The following is a 15,583-nucleotide window of genomic DNA, read 5'->3' on the forward strand; positions in this document are numbered from 1 at the left end:
ACCAATCTTGGTACATGATTACGATCTAAAAGACGTTGTTAGCCTTCATAGAAGCTGCCTTCTAAGGCCACGTTTTCAGCGGTGCCATAATCTTGCCAGAATAGGCAACCTTCTGGAACATTTCCTAGTCTATATAGCTCATCATGTGACCTTCGCTTTACCGGATGCAAGCATCGATGTCGGTACTGCTTAAGATATGGAAAGGAAAGAAGACAAGTGGCTGATGGTTATAAAACCAGTCGTGAAGAAGACTGAGGATTTACGTGTAGTTAATATCAGACAAATGTTTGTCCCGGTTGCTTGGTGTCGGCTACAAATATATATTGCCACAATAGATTTTGACAACTTGAAGTGATGTACGAAGGCGTTGCATTGCACCACGATATAGGAACATAGGCTCGATCGTTAAGCATAGCCCGGTCAGTCCTTGGCCCAGAATTGTAGCGAGCTGGAGGAAAGTATGGGGTTGACAAGAGGTTAAATTCGTAGACCATCATACCATATAAAGACTCTGCTCGGAGGGGAAAAATTGAAAATGAAGAAGGAAAGCAAAATAAAAATTGAAAAAAAGGCCAGAGTCAATGGTAGCGTGTACATTCCATGGGTCCCGAGACACATAATCCTAACGAATTGTACAGAGATAAAAGTACAAAAAATGAAAATATAGTATGGAGTCTCATACATCTGAGCATAGGTATGGATCATTTCCTCCTGCCGAACCCCCGACCGTACTTATCGACATACTCAAATTCGCTCTCATGGCACCAAACTCCCCTATGGCGAGCGGTTGTGGTATCGAATCCACCCTGACGGCCCCAGATCTTTTCCATCTCTTCCCGAAACTTGGTCTTGGGCCGGTCATCACGAATACGCAACTTCTCAAAAAAAACATAAGCGGCGTAGAAGACCGCGTTCGTGTTGCCCGCATTGGGACCGGCCATATTCAGAAACCGGGTCAAAGAGTTGCCTTGCAACTTCACATCTTGTTCTGGCGGGTATGCCTTCACAATCTCCCGGAGAAAGCCGGCTTTAGTAACATTAGGATTCCGCAGATAAGCACGGATCTTCTTCCGGACCTCGTCGCATGTATCGAAGACCATTACCTTGCATTCCTCTTCCCCGGGAAGGTGGATACCGCTGACATCGTACCTCTTCTCGCTGTCCAATTTCGCCTGCTTGCTGATTCGCTTGTTCTTGCGCTCCTTAATGCCCTGCAGCTCCCGTTTGGCAAAGAACCGGTGCGCGTAGGCGTATGTATTGGACTCGCTCCCTCTCATTTTGCCACTCAAGTTGAGGAATGCATTATAGCTCCGTGACGAAACCCTGATCGTATCTTGGAACTCGCCGATTTTCATCTCCTTGGATTCAATGAAGTTCTTGATTTTGCGCCGAATCTGGTTGCAGTCCCATTTCATCACATCAAGACGCGGGTCTTCATCGTCTATCTCTATCTCCTTGTGCTCTGACGCGTCGGCTTTCCGTTTTGTCCCTGCCGTAGAGACCATGGGCTGAGTAGATTTGCCTGGCGACAGAATGACTGTATCGGTGTTTTCATCGCCAGGCCTCATGTCAGGCATGTCAGGCATGTGGGATGTGCCGCTAGGAGGTTGGGGCACAACCACGCGGCCATTAGGGTCTGCGGCATTGCGAGGGGTCTTGGCCGAAGCCTTTTGGCGACACGAGGCATGGTTTCTGACAGCACTTGGATAACCTTTCGCAAGAAAATGTAGGGGGAGTCGAGGAAGTGTGATCCACGGGCGGAACATCTTCAAGGCGGCCTAGAAATTGTGGAATAGGGGGGTCGTGTGACTGGTCCATTTGAGGACATTTGGTAAACAACGCGCGCTTATGCACAGACCACCTGATCCGCGTGGGTCGAGATTTATACCTCCAGATGCCCTACGACATTGTATAAAACATAGCCCTGAGTAAATGACGGTCTACTTTGTCCGTACTGTATGTACACCTGCCTCTCAGTGAAGCCTCTTTCGCGAAAGTACCTGTACTGTATGCATAGACTACTGTTGTTGTCGTCGAAGCTGTCCAGGAAGCCCAAGTTTCCCTACTCCCTCGTCTCAGAATCAAGATCTACAAACCAGTTTGGGACCGCGCAAATGTGGAGAACAGTCGACATCATAGTGGAGTCCTCAGAACGTCTGCCTTGGGCGTCGGTGGAACTTTTCTTTCCCACCGCACCGTATCCTCCCCATGTCCCAAAGCCAACCTTGGAGGTTTTCGCCATTACCCCCTTTGTGCTGTAGCATATCACTACGTAGGCTTCCAGAATTGATGTGCCCTGCGTTCCTTTCGTAATTTCAGCTTGCCATTTGCTGGTGCTTCAATGTTGGGAATTCCATGGATATATATTCAATCGGACACGTGTACGGTGGTATACAAGGTACAGCAGGCAAAGCAATAACAGCTGTAATGGAAATAGAACACCAACCAGAACATCAGACTGGACCTTATTGGACCATACCTGCCGGCTTGTCACTTATCTCAGTTATCTTCTTATGCGGCTCTTTGATTTGGATTTTAAGTCGGTGACTATTTTATCTGTATGTATAAGTCCCCCGGCTGTGTACAATGGCTGCACCGCTGAGCTCCGGCTCGCTAGACCCTCTTGGACACTGGATCGGGTTATTCGACCTACAAACGTTACGACAGGAGGTTAAGTCTGAAATTTCATAGAGACACTTGGGATCAACAGAGCAATGAATCAGCAGTAGAGTTCTAGCCTTCCAACCCTAAAACCCTCCGAGACTTTTATTTACAGATGCTATGATAACCCTAGACCAGAGGGACAGAGCAAAGCTGGCGCGTTAATAAACACTCTACCACACATCACAAACAGACTTAGTAATGGTAGCTGGATTTAGGTATGTAATACTACATTTGACCATATGCATACTCCCCAAAAGATGAAGTCAAAATAATATATTCCGATTTAGTTTACTCTCCCCTGGCTAATTGAACGGTATATCCAGACTAACCGTGATACCGATGCTATCGGAGTCAGCTGTAACCTGAGAAATCCGCATGGGAACAAGCCGCAACCCAGACAACTTGTTTGAGAAGAAACAATGTAACATGTTTACGCAGAGCACTTGTCAGGAACTGCATCCTTCGCTTGAGCCGACCATTTCTCGTAGGAATCGCTCGCAGCATGATCATCAAGCATCGCCGTCCACGTGCCCTGTAGATCGTGTCTAACAAGCTTCAGCTCGGCCGCACAGGATGGATTGCTCGGTGCTTTGACGGACTGCGCGTAACCTAAGTCCAAGAGACCACTGCTGGTAGATGCGCTACCAGTAGTCTCACCCTGCGACCAATGCAGACAGTCCTGGCAATGGAAGATCAACGAGAAACCTGTCGAGTTGGCAGTGGCGGAAATCGGCTTTACGGTCGCATTGCCGCTGTATACGCCAGGCATTGCGTATTCCGAGGTGAAACGTAGGGAGGTCCGCACGGTGTCGCCATCTGGGTACGCAACGAATAATAAGGCGTCCGTCATGGAGCCGCCCAGTGTGATACCGCACCAGCCGTCTGCCGCAGACTCATCGGTAGCCGCACAGTGCTATTTTAGTTAGCTTGCGCTGCAGCATGGGGAAGATGGGACAAGCAAGGCTTACTAGGTATCCGATGAAATCAGTAGCGTCTGATTTGAGTGCATCGCTAGGCAACGCTACGCCGAATGTTAGCCCACCAGCCTTTGAGCTCGAGGGCACATTCCATGTATCGAAGGTAATTCCTGTAGCTGGCTCGTTATAGACAACTGCTTCAGGCGCTTGTGCGTGGCAGCTGGGCAGGACTGGCGCAATAGTGTCAGATATTTCCCTAGGCAGTTGGAAGGGGCTCTAGTATACATGTACTGACGGCCACGAAGGCGGAGATAATGGCGCTTCTTAATGTCATGTTGGGACACCGGTGTTATGTGACAGAATGGAACACCGCAATCGAAGCTGGCCGGCCGAATATATTCATAGGAGCTCATTTGGAATAAACACAATGACGTCTAGTTCAACGATGTGGAACATTCCTGACGCGTCGACATTCCAATCATGAGCGAGTTATTAGTTAGCATCTGCGTTTTATGGTCACCGCGTGGATGCAAGGGGCGGCTTCCCTACAGGGTATAGTAATCAGCATGGCAATTGAGGAGGTTGGTCGTCGTTGTACGGATATACTGAACAAGAGACCGTGGACCAAGGCGCTGTAAGGGTTGGCCAATTATTTCACTCATAAAACGCGTAACAAAATCTATGTATAGAATTTGGGAAGGAAGAGTCACACCGCTGGTTAATTTAACCAGATTATCCAACTAAAATCAAAAGTACTAATGAGTACTGACAGCTATCGTCTTAAGTTGGTCAGCAGTCTTTAGGGTTTGACGTCAAAACAGTCTGTTGAACACGCCGGCCGATACTAAGATATATATTCATCTAACGTTATGATATGGCCACCATTCTTTGAGAAATATTAGTAGCAATCCGTTACTCAATTCAATATAAATAGTATCGGAAGCACTAAGACACAACATTCTAGTTTCTTTCAACACAAGCTTTACCCTACTATCCCTTTGCGGTAATGACAGCCTACAATATGTACTTGTCCTGTACTAGATTAGTAACTGTCGAGATAGAATCTTTTAGATAAGAACAATTAAAAATTGTCTTATTTACAATGCCACAACCCGGTATATGAATTTTTTTCATAGTGTAGAATGCATGGACATTAACCTTGCAATTGCTACAATTGCTTGATTGCCAGTGTTACGAATTCCACCGGAGTTGATAGGGCCATCTAGAACATATCTGTCCCTCGGTCTGCGTCCGTGGAACAATGCACACCACCTAGTCATGGGTTATTAATAGATAGTACCTTCGTTTATCTAATCCCAGTCGTGGCTGCCCAGCTTGTCTAGTTGTTTGCTGAAGCTGTCCACTCTCACCTTGGCACACGGGAGATGAGGAAGTGTCGAAAAACGTAGGGAACAGAACCACAAGATAATCGACTTATGAGCCTAAAGAGTATTCATACGTTCTACTTGACATGTTCTGGCAAGATCCAATGTCCAGACACAAAGATCATCGAAGAGCAGTTCTGCAGGAATATCAGGAACCCTCATGCGTCTATTCCTCATTTTGCGATCATCTCTTCCCAGCTGACGCCAGGGTCGCCATCCGGTCGAAGCTAGCATCGAGTATCTCCACCACATTCTCCCATGGATCAGATGCATACAGACAGATAACGTCTCTGACCGGGTGTACAGTGGACCCGATCCTCTTCCCTCCCGCGTGGACCATCCTAGTAGCGAGAGAGTCCGGGTCTGAATCAGTCACACAGACATGGAAGAAGCCCCCTCGATGATATTCGAACGCTGTGTCCGGTACATATGTTTTCGGGTCGCAGAACTCGAAGATCTCGAAACCGATGCCGTTACCAGTGGTCATGTAGGCCATGTTGACTTCGTTTAGGGATGCAGGGTAAATGCTAAAGATGGGATCGTTTGGTCGTTCGCTGCGCGCGATATGGTGGATTTGATTGCCGACTAACTGAAAACCGAATACCTTATTGTACCACTCTGATGCTGCCTTGCAGTCGGGAACCGAGATGGCAACATGGTTGAAGACGCGATTATGAGTCTAAAAGTCTGTGATGAGCAGCTTAGCCTCAAGTGCACTACACCGAATCACTCACTGGTTGCGACATGCTGATACAAGGTGTGGTAGGGAATCTTTTCGAGGAGAGATAAAACGCAGATATACTTATATGTACCTGCGTTTGTATCAAATACGTGGTGCCTACGGCAGTTTACTTTTTAACCTACTCCATACTACACATAGACACGAAGCCTGCACACTCAGCAGGAACGCAACCTACCAGCCGCAGGTAGCTCCAGCATACTGGTCGCCAAGGAGCGGGTAATTCTCCATATAGCACCGAAGGCCACGGCTAAGAACTTCGTTTTCCTCGGGCGCCCCGTATGCGTTGTTTTATCCATGGTTAAAAGTTTATGGAACCGTGTAGGGCGGCTATTCTGCTTTACCGGTCCGCAGGACTCCACTCCTCCCATGGAAATCCTATGTATCGGTTGACAGCGCTAATGCAAGACGGTATTAGTACATGGATCGTGACAGTATAGGCTGGGTAATATCCTCATTAAGGGAATGCTGGATATCGTTCGCCTGCATTCTTGTTAGGGATTTCACACCGTTGCAACATTTCTCGTTCCCAATAGTACTGGTAGTATATATAATGGATTTTTTTTCCCACTCAAAAGCTTACCAACAATAACTGGTGTCTCCGAAGCCAGAATCCGTTAGCAAGGCTGTCATGTCCTTGAGCAAGTCGATTTCATGCAAAGGTTCCGGATATACTGATTTGCCGTACGGATGCTGATTAGACCTAACGGCGGAAAACGTGGGGACATCGGCTCAGCCGTGACCTCATTGGAGCAGCGGAGAATGCGCGTATATTCGCTGAAGGCGTGATAAGCATGGAATGGCAATGGCTGGTACACTTTTAGAGTATAGCGAGCTTCCGAGGAGGGCGGCGGCGGGAGGATGGCTACAGCCAACCCAGGGCATAACAATCACGGGTCTTCCTAGGTTAACATAAACGTTCGCGAACAGACACGCCAGACTACAGCTGAAGCAATGCCTATAACCGACGAGGACGAGCGAACACACCGTCAGAAAAGACGAAGAGTGTCGAAGGCTTGTGATCGATGCCGCCATGGTAAACTCAAGTGCAATGGTGCCCTGCCTCAATGCGATACATGTATTAAGGCCGATAAGCCGTGTTCATACGGGACGGCGATACGACGGCGGGGACTTCGAACCGGCTACGTTCGTGCTCTGGAATGCCTGATGGGGCTAGTCTTCCAGTCGGTCGAGGGAAGCGAAACTACGGTAGAGAAACTCATTGCAAACACCTGGAGGAAGCGCTTCTGGACCCAAGAGGACATACAGGATGATCTCAATGGCGGGGAGACGCCATGGGAGAGGTGGAAGTCGAGCAAAATTCCCCAGGCGATAGACGCTCTACTATCAGCCCATGACAATATGGATGATGACGACCTCACAACACCACCGTTGAATCTATCTACACAGGGGAAAGATACAAATCTTACTTGGAGCACCCTGGACCTTCCTCCTCCAACGCCCCAGAGCCAATTCAATGCCACAGTTCGAGTTGCTTGCCTACGATGTTCCAAGGAGGCAGGAAATGAGACGAGGGGTATCGGCAGTCCTGCTACCCATCAGAATCAGGAGGTGGAAGAGAGGTCTATCGTTACTGATCAGCCATCCCAAGATGTACTACCCGAGCTTCCACGAAATCCAATGCAGCTGCTGAGTCGATATTTCTCCCTGGTACACAGCTGGCTACCAATAGTTGAGCGTCATGCTGTGTACAGAAGCCTCTTCGCTTATTATAAAACTTCATCCATTCTTTCAATTAGGAAAAGGAGAACTGGTGAGACTGCACTACTATGGGCTATATTGACCTATGCAAGTATGATACAGGACCACTCAACAAATCAAGTCACCCTCTTTCCCAAATACACATCGTATCCCAATCAGCTCTACATGGCAGCTCGAAAAGCCATACCACTGGAAAAGGAAGACGACTATTCAGTAGGGCATGTACAAGCCCTTCTTATTCTTGGATTAGTTCACTATTCCTGCTGCGAATGGAACATTGCTCGCGTTGTTGTTGGACAGGCCATCTTGCTAGCCAGCCGCATTGGACTGAATCAGCCCGACAAGTGCCAACCCGAATACCATCGACGCACCTGGCTCGGATGTTTCGCCCTTGACACTCTCATATCAGCACATACTGAAACTAGTCCTTGGATTCGGTCAAGAGATGTCCAGGAATTCCTTGCGATCGACAAAACAGGTAATGAAGAATGGGAGCCCTGGCACCTTCAAGACGTGCTCTTACCAGGCGTGGGGACTGATATGGCGGAATTTGCGGCACCAACGCATACATTGACTGTATTTGTCAGGCTTCTTGAATTACTCTGTATCAAGAATGACTGGATTTTCGCTACCACAAAGGAACAGAATAAAGCATGCAAGAAAGCCCTGAGATCCTGGCGCGAGAGCCTGCCAGAGCATATCAAATCCCATGGCGCGGATGTGTTCTCCACAGCCTCTGCGTCTCTGCCACCAAATATCCTCAACCTATACATCATACAGGCTTTCTTGCGCACAAGGCTTTGCTACCCCACATCAGCAGGACTGCCAATGGGTTGGAACCACGGTCAAGAATGGCAGATATTGATTCATGCTATGGAGGGCTTCTTCGGTCGGTTTGACAACCAGGCAATCCCAGCGTCATTCAATCTACTCAAGATTATTCTGCCCCGGCAGATAGTAGAGGCCAGTCTAATATGTGATCTTGTGGTTGATCTGAAGAAAACCTACAGTGGAGAGCTGACATGTCAGCCCCGACCGGATATCTATGGCCAGAAGATCACTATCAATGGGAAAGCTGTAAGTGCAAGTGTCTCTTAGCATCACCGTGAGCCGCTGTCCAGGATTTAATATTCACTCAACACATTGCTAAAGTACATTTGTGTCTCGTAGCAGTCAAAGAGCGGACCCGCCATCGACAACAGCACCGACATCATACTGCAGCATCCAAGCCTTCGCACAGAACAGCAGTTCAGCTCTTTAATGGAGATATCAGGGCCCTGGCCAAGTATAAACGCTGACCCACTCCCGGAGCAACGAGATATAAATGACGAATCATCTCCGGAAGCAGCGCAATCGACTGTTATTACGAGTGACAGTTGTGATCTTCCATCGGTTGGCGAATTTCCAGACGATGCAGGACTAGCGTATCCTAATGATTGGGATGATATAGAGATGCAAGTATCACCACTTTCCTGTCTAGGATGTGGTTGCTAATACCAAATGTCTTGAATAGACACGATGAAAACCAATTCAGAAGAAACCTTGGCTTCATATTTTCGCTATCGGGGACATGAAACAGTGGCACGTGGACTACGCGGTATGCTGAAATTTATATTAAGCCAAGCTCAAGGCAACACTCTCCATGCAATAGGGCATAATGCATATGTGTATACTAGGAGAGAATGATCAATACGTTGACGAGCAAGGTTATGACCTTCAACTATAGATATTGAGTAGCATCCGTACTGTTTGCAAATTCCTCCCTCGGTTACACATGTCATTTCATAGAACCTTGACTTGCACAAGTACATGATACTTGGGTTGCAGGAACTTTTAAACATCCTGTACTGCTCTTGTATGAATTTCATCCTGGTTATCTGTCCTCCCACTATTCGACGGTTCTTTACCGGATATGCCCATATTCCGACACTAGGGCCGCAGCACAAAGACTGTCCAATAACTGTTTCCCCAGTGTAGGAAGGATTCATCTTTTATTGGATACCAAGATGATTCTATCGCAGTCTTGTTCCTGGTAGTACTAGGACTGGCATCTGCATGCCTACCTAGTTGGCTGAGGTCACTCCTGGTAGGTTCAGGCGTAAAATGAAATGAATGCTATGGGCTCTATCTTTAGCTTCATCGTATTCAAACCGAATTGCATAACGATGCTAAGTGAGCAGACCGACCCCTGTTGTGTGTTATGGTGAAGACTCGAGGCGTTGTTCTTGCGCCGGTCCCGGAAGGCCAGTGAGGTAGCGAAATAGACCTAAGCTTATATTATATGATAGAGTTGTGTATAGGACACCACCAGCTCTATCTCTCCATCTTCCCCGGAGGCAAAAGCTGAACACCCTGCTTTCCCAGCTAGCAGCAATGGGTCGCCGAGTTCATGTAGGTGGGTCGAAAATATGATTCAAGTCCAGGTCTAGTGCCGACTGCGAATCATGTATGAAACCCAAGTTTCTCGTGAAGAGCTCATCGTCCCTGGATATAATTTAGATCATAGAAAACGACGTAGGACCGTCAACGGAATGCATACCACACTGCAGCATCTAACGAGGTTAAATCCCGTGCTGATAGAGACGCCGTCTCGTCTGGATCAGCACCGGCCATATCAACCTCCAGAGTATTGGACAGATTCATGGCGGTGATATTAGATGTCGGTTGCCGAGATACATGGATTCCATGGTAGTTTCTTCCCAGGACTCGGTGGTCCGACAAGGTGTGGAAACTATAGCCCGGATTCTGGTGAAACTACCACGACCAGAAGTATTAGCAAGGACTTAAAGGCAAGGACAGATCAGTGGAATATTATTACCGTTTGCCTTGTTTCGCTTATTCTGGCGGAGGTTGCCTCGAGATCCGCGATCTGGCGAGACGGATTGGTCTCGTCAGATTCTATCCTCGTCTTCCAATTCTGTCGTATTGCAGATAATACCTTCCACAACGACCGACTCAAGGGATCGTTGGCAGACAATAAGGTTAATGCGGTTGTTATTGACACTACAAGTGCGAATGGGGCTGAACTTGCGGGATACGCGGATTGATATTTCATCGCCAGATCACTGACAGCAGATGCTATCTTTCGCGGATCTTCCTCGCAATGCTCTCTATCGTGTCCAGTTATGTTGGGTCGTTGGCTGACCAAACAGCGAATGATCCAATAGATACAATACAAGTTGATAATCTGTAGGGACGGTTGACGTGTCAAGTTTTGTGGTGCCAGGAATGGATGGGAATCGCTGATCCGCTGTACCCAAGCCGCCAGTTGCGGGGGCCCACCGTGGATATCTTGTACTGCTGTCCCAGGAGGATTCGTTCCTGTTAGCAAGCCCGGGCACAATGTTGTCTTATTGAGGATTTCCACTAATTGCACTGCCTGATTGAAGGTTGACAGCACTCGAAACGGATCTTTCCTGCTCGGCGCTGAGGAGCGCATTGCTGTATCACTACAACTGGGCATTTCCCAGCTACTCCACTCCTCCCAGCCCTCTTCCTCCAGTTGACAGATATTTCCGGCTAGAGTATCTTTCATCCCCTCTGTTGCCCCACTATAGAGGGAAGGGAGTTGAGATTTTCGATTCAAGGCGGCTGCAATAATCCCTTCTACCACGAAACAGGCAAGTGATGTTCGTCGACTGATCGATGATAGGTGTTGATTTGGATTGAGCGTGCTGAGATCCACAGCAGCTCTACCCGCAAGTCCTATTAGAAGCCAAGACACGTCCTGACTTCCATACTCGAAGTGGAACAATGCCAGCAGAATTAATGCCTGTACGTGCTCATGTTCGAATTTCGCATCGTACCCCGGAAGAAGTACTAGAGCGTGTTTGGCAGCCACTATCGGCGTCATTTTGGGGTTATCACTGTCTTTGGCCCAGTATGACTCGGGAGCATGCAATGAGGCATAGGCTATCATTGCCCATATTAGACTGAGATTGGCTGATTGACTTGCGCCTAGCTCGGAAGATGATGGAGAAGAGGCAAGGCTACGAGCAAACGCAGTGATTTTAAACTTGTCGATCAAAGGAAGCCATGTATGCGTGAACGCAAAATAAATCTCGAATAGATCCTCTGTCTCATGGGGAAGCCGGAGGGTGGAGGTAGCGTTTGAAGAAGAGTTTCCCATCGCAATCTCGTCATTCTGAGTGGCTTGGCTACGACCTTCTTCTTGGAGCTCAGCGAGTTATTCTAGCGTCTAGAATATGGCAATCGGTATGAGCACTCACCATTAATAGCTCGTGTATGCGGAGGATCTGTGCCTGTGACTTTGGCTAGTCGAGGTCCTGGCTCCTGCGATGAACGGAACCTTGATAGTCGGTCTAGAGTTGGATCAGTCGCACTCGCCGTTTGGAACAACCATTGTGATATTGGCCCCTGTTTCCATCGATTGAACAGCTCATCGAGCTCTGTCCGCCTGGCTCCTGGCTCGAGAAACGAGAAGTCAGGTTGTTTGCAGAAGAACGAACGAACGGTCTCCTCCGCGTCCGGTGTTCGGGCCATCAAATATGCCGTAAGCAATTCCAGGAGTAAGGCGCGGCGCTCCAGGGAAGAGCACTGGCCTGGCCGCAGACCGCGCTTCTTTGGGTTTGGGTCATATGTGCAGTCGATCCCAAGGTTTTTGCAAGTCTTGCATACCGGTTGTTGACCGTCACATTTGCCTTTCTTTGACCGACATGGTTCACAGGCCTGGAGTACCCGGATACGTTTGTGAGACCTGCTCTCCATATTTTGATCACCTAAGCTTAAGCTGCTAGGGATCACCGGCCTATCTATTCGTTGTGATGGTCGAGACGGGTGGTATAATTGCTGCAAGCTCCCAGAGGATAGCAGGTTCAAGTCTAAAGAGGGGTTTGAAAGTTACTACTACCAGTTTACATAAGCCCGGTTGCTCTCTAGCAACAACACTCCACTTCGATATTCAGTGCGGATGGCTTGCATTGTACCACAAAGATATCATGTTGAGAATATTTTAAGAACAATAAGAAGAAAATAGCATTTGTGGGCAATGCCCAATCCACGCACCAAATGACACACCTACCCCGAACATCATTTGCTGTTCTCAGGTAGTACTGGGAACTGGTCTAGGAACGTGTTATACCTGTTGCACTCTAGGTGTACCAATGCTTAAACTCGACTTCTTCGGTTCTACAATTTAATTGAAGTAACATTTCTAGACCGAGAACTGATGTATTGTAAGTGCTCTCTGAGGGTTCCGGTCGGCTCTATTGCAAAAAGAATACACGGTAATCACCTCGGTCGAAACAAAAGACATCCCATCCCATACGCGATCTTCTTCTGACGCCAGATAATTGATGAATTTATGCCTGGTGTCATATCTTGTCATAGCTCATCGACGAGTAATTAGTTGTCAGACTGGACCGCATTGCATGTCAATTCTTAACTGTATGCTAGAGAGTGTAAGAATACTGAGTCGATTTTAAACCATGCTAGTATTCTCGTAGGGAACTCCAGGGGTCTTTGCACATACTTATCTCAGTTCTCTCACGGATATTGCCTTGGAGCTGAGGGCTACTTGGTCGACTAGAGCCCAGCCTACTGTCACTGTGAAGAATACTCGTTATTTCCCTTGGTGACATCGTCCTGCCATCTAGAAGCAGGTCTTTCTGGTTGGACAATACTAGGACAACTACTAGTTAGTATCAGGATTAGTACTCAGCGCGGAATTAGGCCCCGTCCTTAATCAGCCGGTAAAACTCCTTAGCCGGCAGTCACTAACATTACTAATGCCAGTCGGCAAAGATCTCGGGATCTGCAGGCGGGTGGAGTCCAGGATAGTACACAGTATACGAGCATTGTCAATTCTATACGACCTATATAGCTGCATCTACACCCTCGCTGTCTTTTATACACTACTGACAGCGAGGGACTAAGAGAAGTGTTGACAATACTGCCTATCCCACAGTCTTCTTTGTTTTATTGGTCTTTTATCCCGTACGAAAAGAAAAACGCAGACTGATCACAATGTCGAAGTACGAATCGAGATTGTTCATTAATGGCGATCTAGTGGAGCCCTCCAAGGGAAACACGTTTCCCCTACTCGTGAGTCACCTCCAATCCTTCAGGGATGGAATGGCAGACTAATTCTAGATTGTCAGAACCCGGCAACCAATGAGTTGGTTGCGAACATTCCCATCGCCGAGGAGGATGATATTGACAAAGCAGTCGCAGCAGCCGAAAAGGCTCAGCCTGGATGGGCTAGACTGCCTGCCCGCAAGAGGGCTGCTATTATTAGAAAGTTTGCCGCTCTTATGGATGAAAACAAACACAAGTTGAGTGAGGTATTGCGCAACAGTCTTAGCTAAACGATCGGAAGAATTGCTAACATCCGTCCTCGGTTCGATAGCTCGACTCGATTTGTATGGGGAAGCCTCTGCATGACGGCCTCGGTGATGTACAGGAAGCATGCGATATTACCAACTACTTTGCCGGCCTTGTTGAGATCGCGGACGGTGAGACCTCATTAAACTCGCCAGACTCCCTTAACATCTCCATGCGACAGCCGTTTGGCGTGGTGGCTTCCATCATTCCCTGGAACTTTCCCACTATGATCGTATGTTTCGCTTTCCTTCCCCACCGTGAATAGAATCCAAGAACTTCCGTATATGGAAGCTGACCATCCTACGTTCACAGTGGTGTCATGATGTTGTACCCGCATCTGGAGCTGGAAATGCAGTTATATTGAAGGTGAACACCTAGTACTCGTTGGCAACAGTTAGTCAAAGAGGGTTAACTGGTTGGCTAATCATACGCTGTCTGAAATAGACATCAGAAAAGGCCCCGCTGAGTGTAAGTGTCCCAGTGTCAAATTTCTCCACAAACTATGTGGACTCACGGCTGATGGGATGCAGGGAGTTCTGCTCGCCCAACTGGCATATCAAGCTGGGTTCCCCCCAGGAATTATCAATGTCGTGTCAGGTCCTGGCCAAACTGGAGCCCTGCTTTCTGCTCACATGCGTATCAGGTTGGTTCATGGCCTCGAGCTATGTAGCCAGACCTTAATTAACCCATCTCACGATATAGGAAGATTAGCTTTACTGGGTCCACCGGAACAGGTCGTGCCATTATGCAGGCTGCCGCGAAGTCCAACCTGAAGACTGTCTCGCTCGAGCTTGGAGGGAAGTCTCCACTGTTGGTCTTCGACGATGCTGATCTAGAAGCGACGGCAGCCGCCGCTGTCAAGTCAGTTACCTTCAGTAAGTATCATAAAGGCTTCCTACGGACCGTCCTAATTAAATCCCCTTTCTCTATCTAGACTCAGGCCAGGTTTGCACGGCATCCTCTCGCCTGTACGTTCAGAAGACCGCCGCGGACCAGTTCAAAAGGCTGGTCTCACAGCTTATGTTGAACCTGCGGCTTGGGGACCCTCGGACAACGAACACTGATATGGGCCCTCAAGCTGACAGCAAGCAAGCGGCAGCCGTGGCAAGGTATCTAGAAGCGGGACTGCAGGACGGTCAGGCGCTGGTAGGTGGGAAGAGAGCCTTGGATGCAGGGGAGAACTTTATTCATCCTACCATTTTCTCCAATATTCCTGATAAGAGTAAACTTGACATGGAGGAGGTCTTCGGTCCCGTCTTGGTGCTACATGAGTTTGACACCGAAGAAGAGGCCGTCCGGCGTGCGAACGACACTGAATGTAGGTGAACCCCCAACACTTCACCCATTACTTCGAGTGTTCCGTCAAGTCTAACTTGCTTCTCACAGATGGTCTGTATGCCTCAGTCTTCACAAAGGATGTCAGCAGGGCTTTGCGCGTGGCGCGTGCCCTTGAGGCCGGTAATGTTGGAGTCAATTGCACCTCGCCAGATGGCGCCTACGAGCTACCATTCGGTGGTTGGAAGGCGTCGGGCATTGGATCCCAAAAAGGAAGTTCTGCTATCCTAGAATGGACTCAGGGCAAGTCAGTGTATATCAATCACTCCGCCTAGTGTATACCTGCCATAGTAGTCACTGGGACAGGGGAGCGCTTTGCGACCATCTCAAATCCATCATCCTTGATCTTGTGCTTCGTTTTCCGTTCTTTTGCCGGAGTAGGGCGCACCTACCTCATATCACTGCACTTCCGGTTCTTGGTGCTCAAATGGCTATTTCTTTGCGTAGAGCTAAGCTGCCTAAGTATATCTATTCCTGGG

The 15,583-nt window shown here is 48.3% G+C and overlaps 6 protein-coding genes across 6 annotated transcripts; 2 read left to right on the top strand and 4 right to left on the bottom strand.

Annotated features, from left to right (window-relative positions):
* Positions 1–701: 701 nt before the first annotated feature.
* On the bottom strand, positions 702–1,766 carry ABOM_007866 (uncharacterized protein; the record flags this gene model as incomplete). The annotated part of the gene is made up of 1 exon (XM_022534995.1): positions 702–1,766. The coding sequence occupies one exon, from the start codon at positions 1,764–1,766 to the stop codon at positions 702–704; it is 1,065 nt and encodes a 354-aa protein (XP_022386077.1).
* A 1,328-nt stretch (positions 1,767–3,094) lies between these two features.
* ABOM_007867 (uncharacterized protein) lies at positions 3,095–3,915 on the bottom strand (the record flags this gene model as incomplete). Its single annotated transcript, XM_022534996.1, has 3 exons — positions 3,095–3,577; positions 3,633–3,811; positions 3,873–3,915. The coding sequence occupies 3 exons, from the start codon at positions 3,913–3,915 to the stop codon at positions 3,095–3,097; spliced, it is 705 nt and encodes a 234-aa protein (XP_022386078.1).
* A 1,235-nt stretch (positions 3,916–5,150) lies between these two features.
* On the bottom strand, positions 5,151–5,712 carry ABOM_007868 (uncharacterized protein; the record flags this gene model as incomplete). Its single annotated transcript, XM_022534997.1, has 2 exons — positions 5,151–5,645; positions 5,701–5,712. The coding sequence occupies 2 exons, from the start codon at positions 5,710–5,712 to the stop codon at positions 5,151–5,153; spliced, it is 507 nt and encodes a 168-aa protein (XP_022386073.1).
* A 947-nt stretch (positions 5,713–6,659) lies between these two features.
* On the top strand, positions 6,660–8,921 carry ABOM_007869 (Zn(II)2Cys6 transcription factor; the record flags this gene model as incomplete). The annotated part of the gene is made up of 2 exons (XM_022534998.1): positions 6,660–8,504; positions 8,598–8,921. The coding sequence occupies 2 exons, from the start codon at positions 6,660–6,662 to the stop codon at positions 8,919–8,921; spliced, it is 2,169 nt and encodes a 722-aa protein (XP_022386074.1).
* Positions 8,922–9,814: 893 nt separating this feature from the next.
* ABOM_007870 (uncharacterized protein) lies at positions 9,815–12,155 on the bottom strand (the record flags this gene model as incomplete). Its single annotated transcript, XM_022534999.1, has 4 exons — positions 9,815–9,911; positions 9,967–10,181; positions 10,246–11,594; positions 11,657–12,155. The coding sequence occupies 4 exons, from the start codon at positions 12,153–12,155 to the stop codon at positions 9,815–9,817; spliced, it is 2,160 nt and encodes a 719-aa protein (XP_022386057.1).
* A 1,257-nt stretch (positions 12,156–13,412) lies between these two features.
* Positions 13,413–15,379, top strand: ABOM_007871 (aldehyde dehydrogenase family protein; the record flags this gene model as incomplete). Its single annotated transcript, XM_022535000.1, has 9 exons — positions 13,413–13,490; positions 13,547–13,729; positions 13,795–14,001; positions 14,082–14,135; positions 14,214–14,237; positions 14,300–14,412; positions 14,472–14,644; positions 14,704–15,087; positions 15,156–15,379. The coding sequence occupies 9 exons, from the start codon at positions 13,413–13,415 to the stop codon at positions 15,377–15,379; spliced, it is 1,440 nt and encodes a 479-aa protein (XP_022386056.1).
* Between the last annotated feature and the right edge of the window lie 204 nt (positions 15,380–15,583).

Source organism: Aspergillus bombycis, assembly GCF_001792695.1.
Source record: "Aspergillus bombycis strain NRRL26010 chromosome Unknown contig00091, whole genome shotgun sequence".
NCBI classification, from domain to species: Eukaryota; Fungi; Ascomycota; class Eurotiomycetes; order Eurotiales; family Aspergillaceae; genus Aspergillus; species Aspergillus bombycis.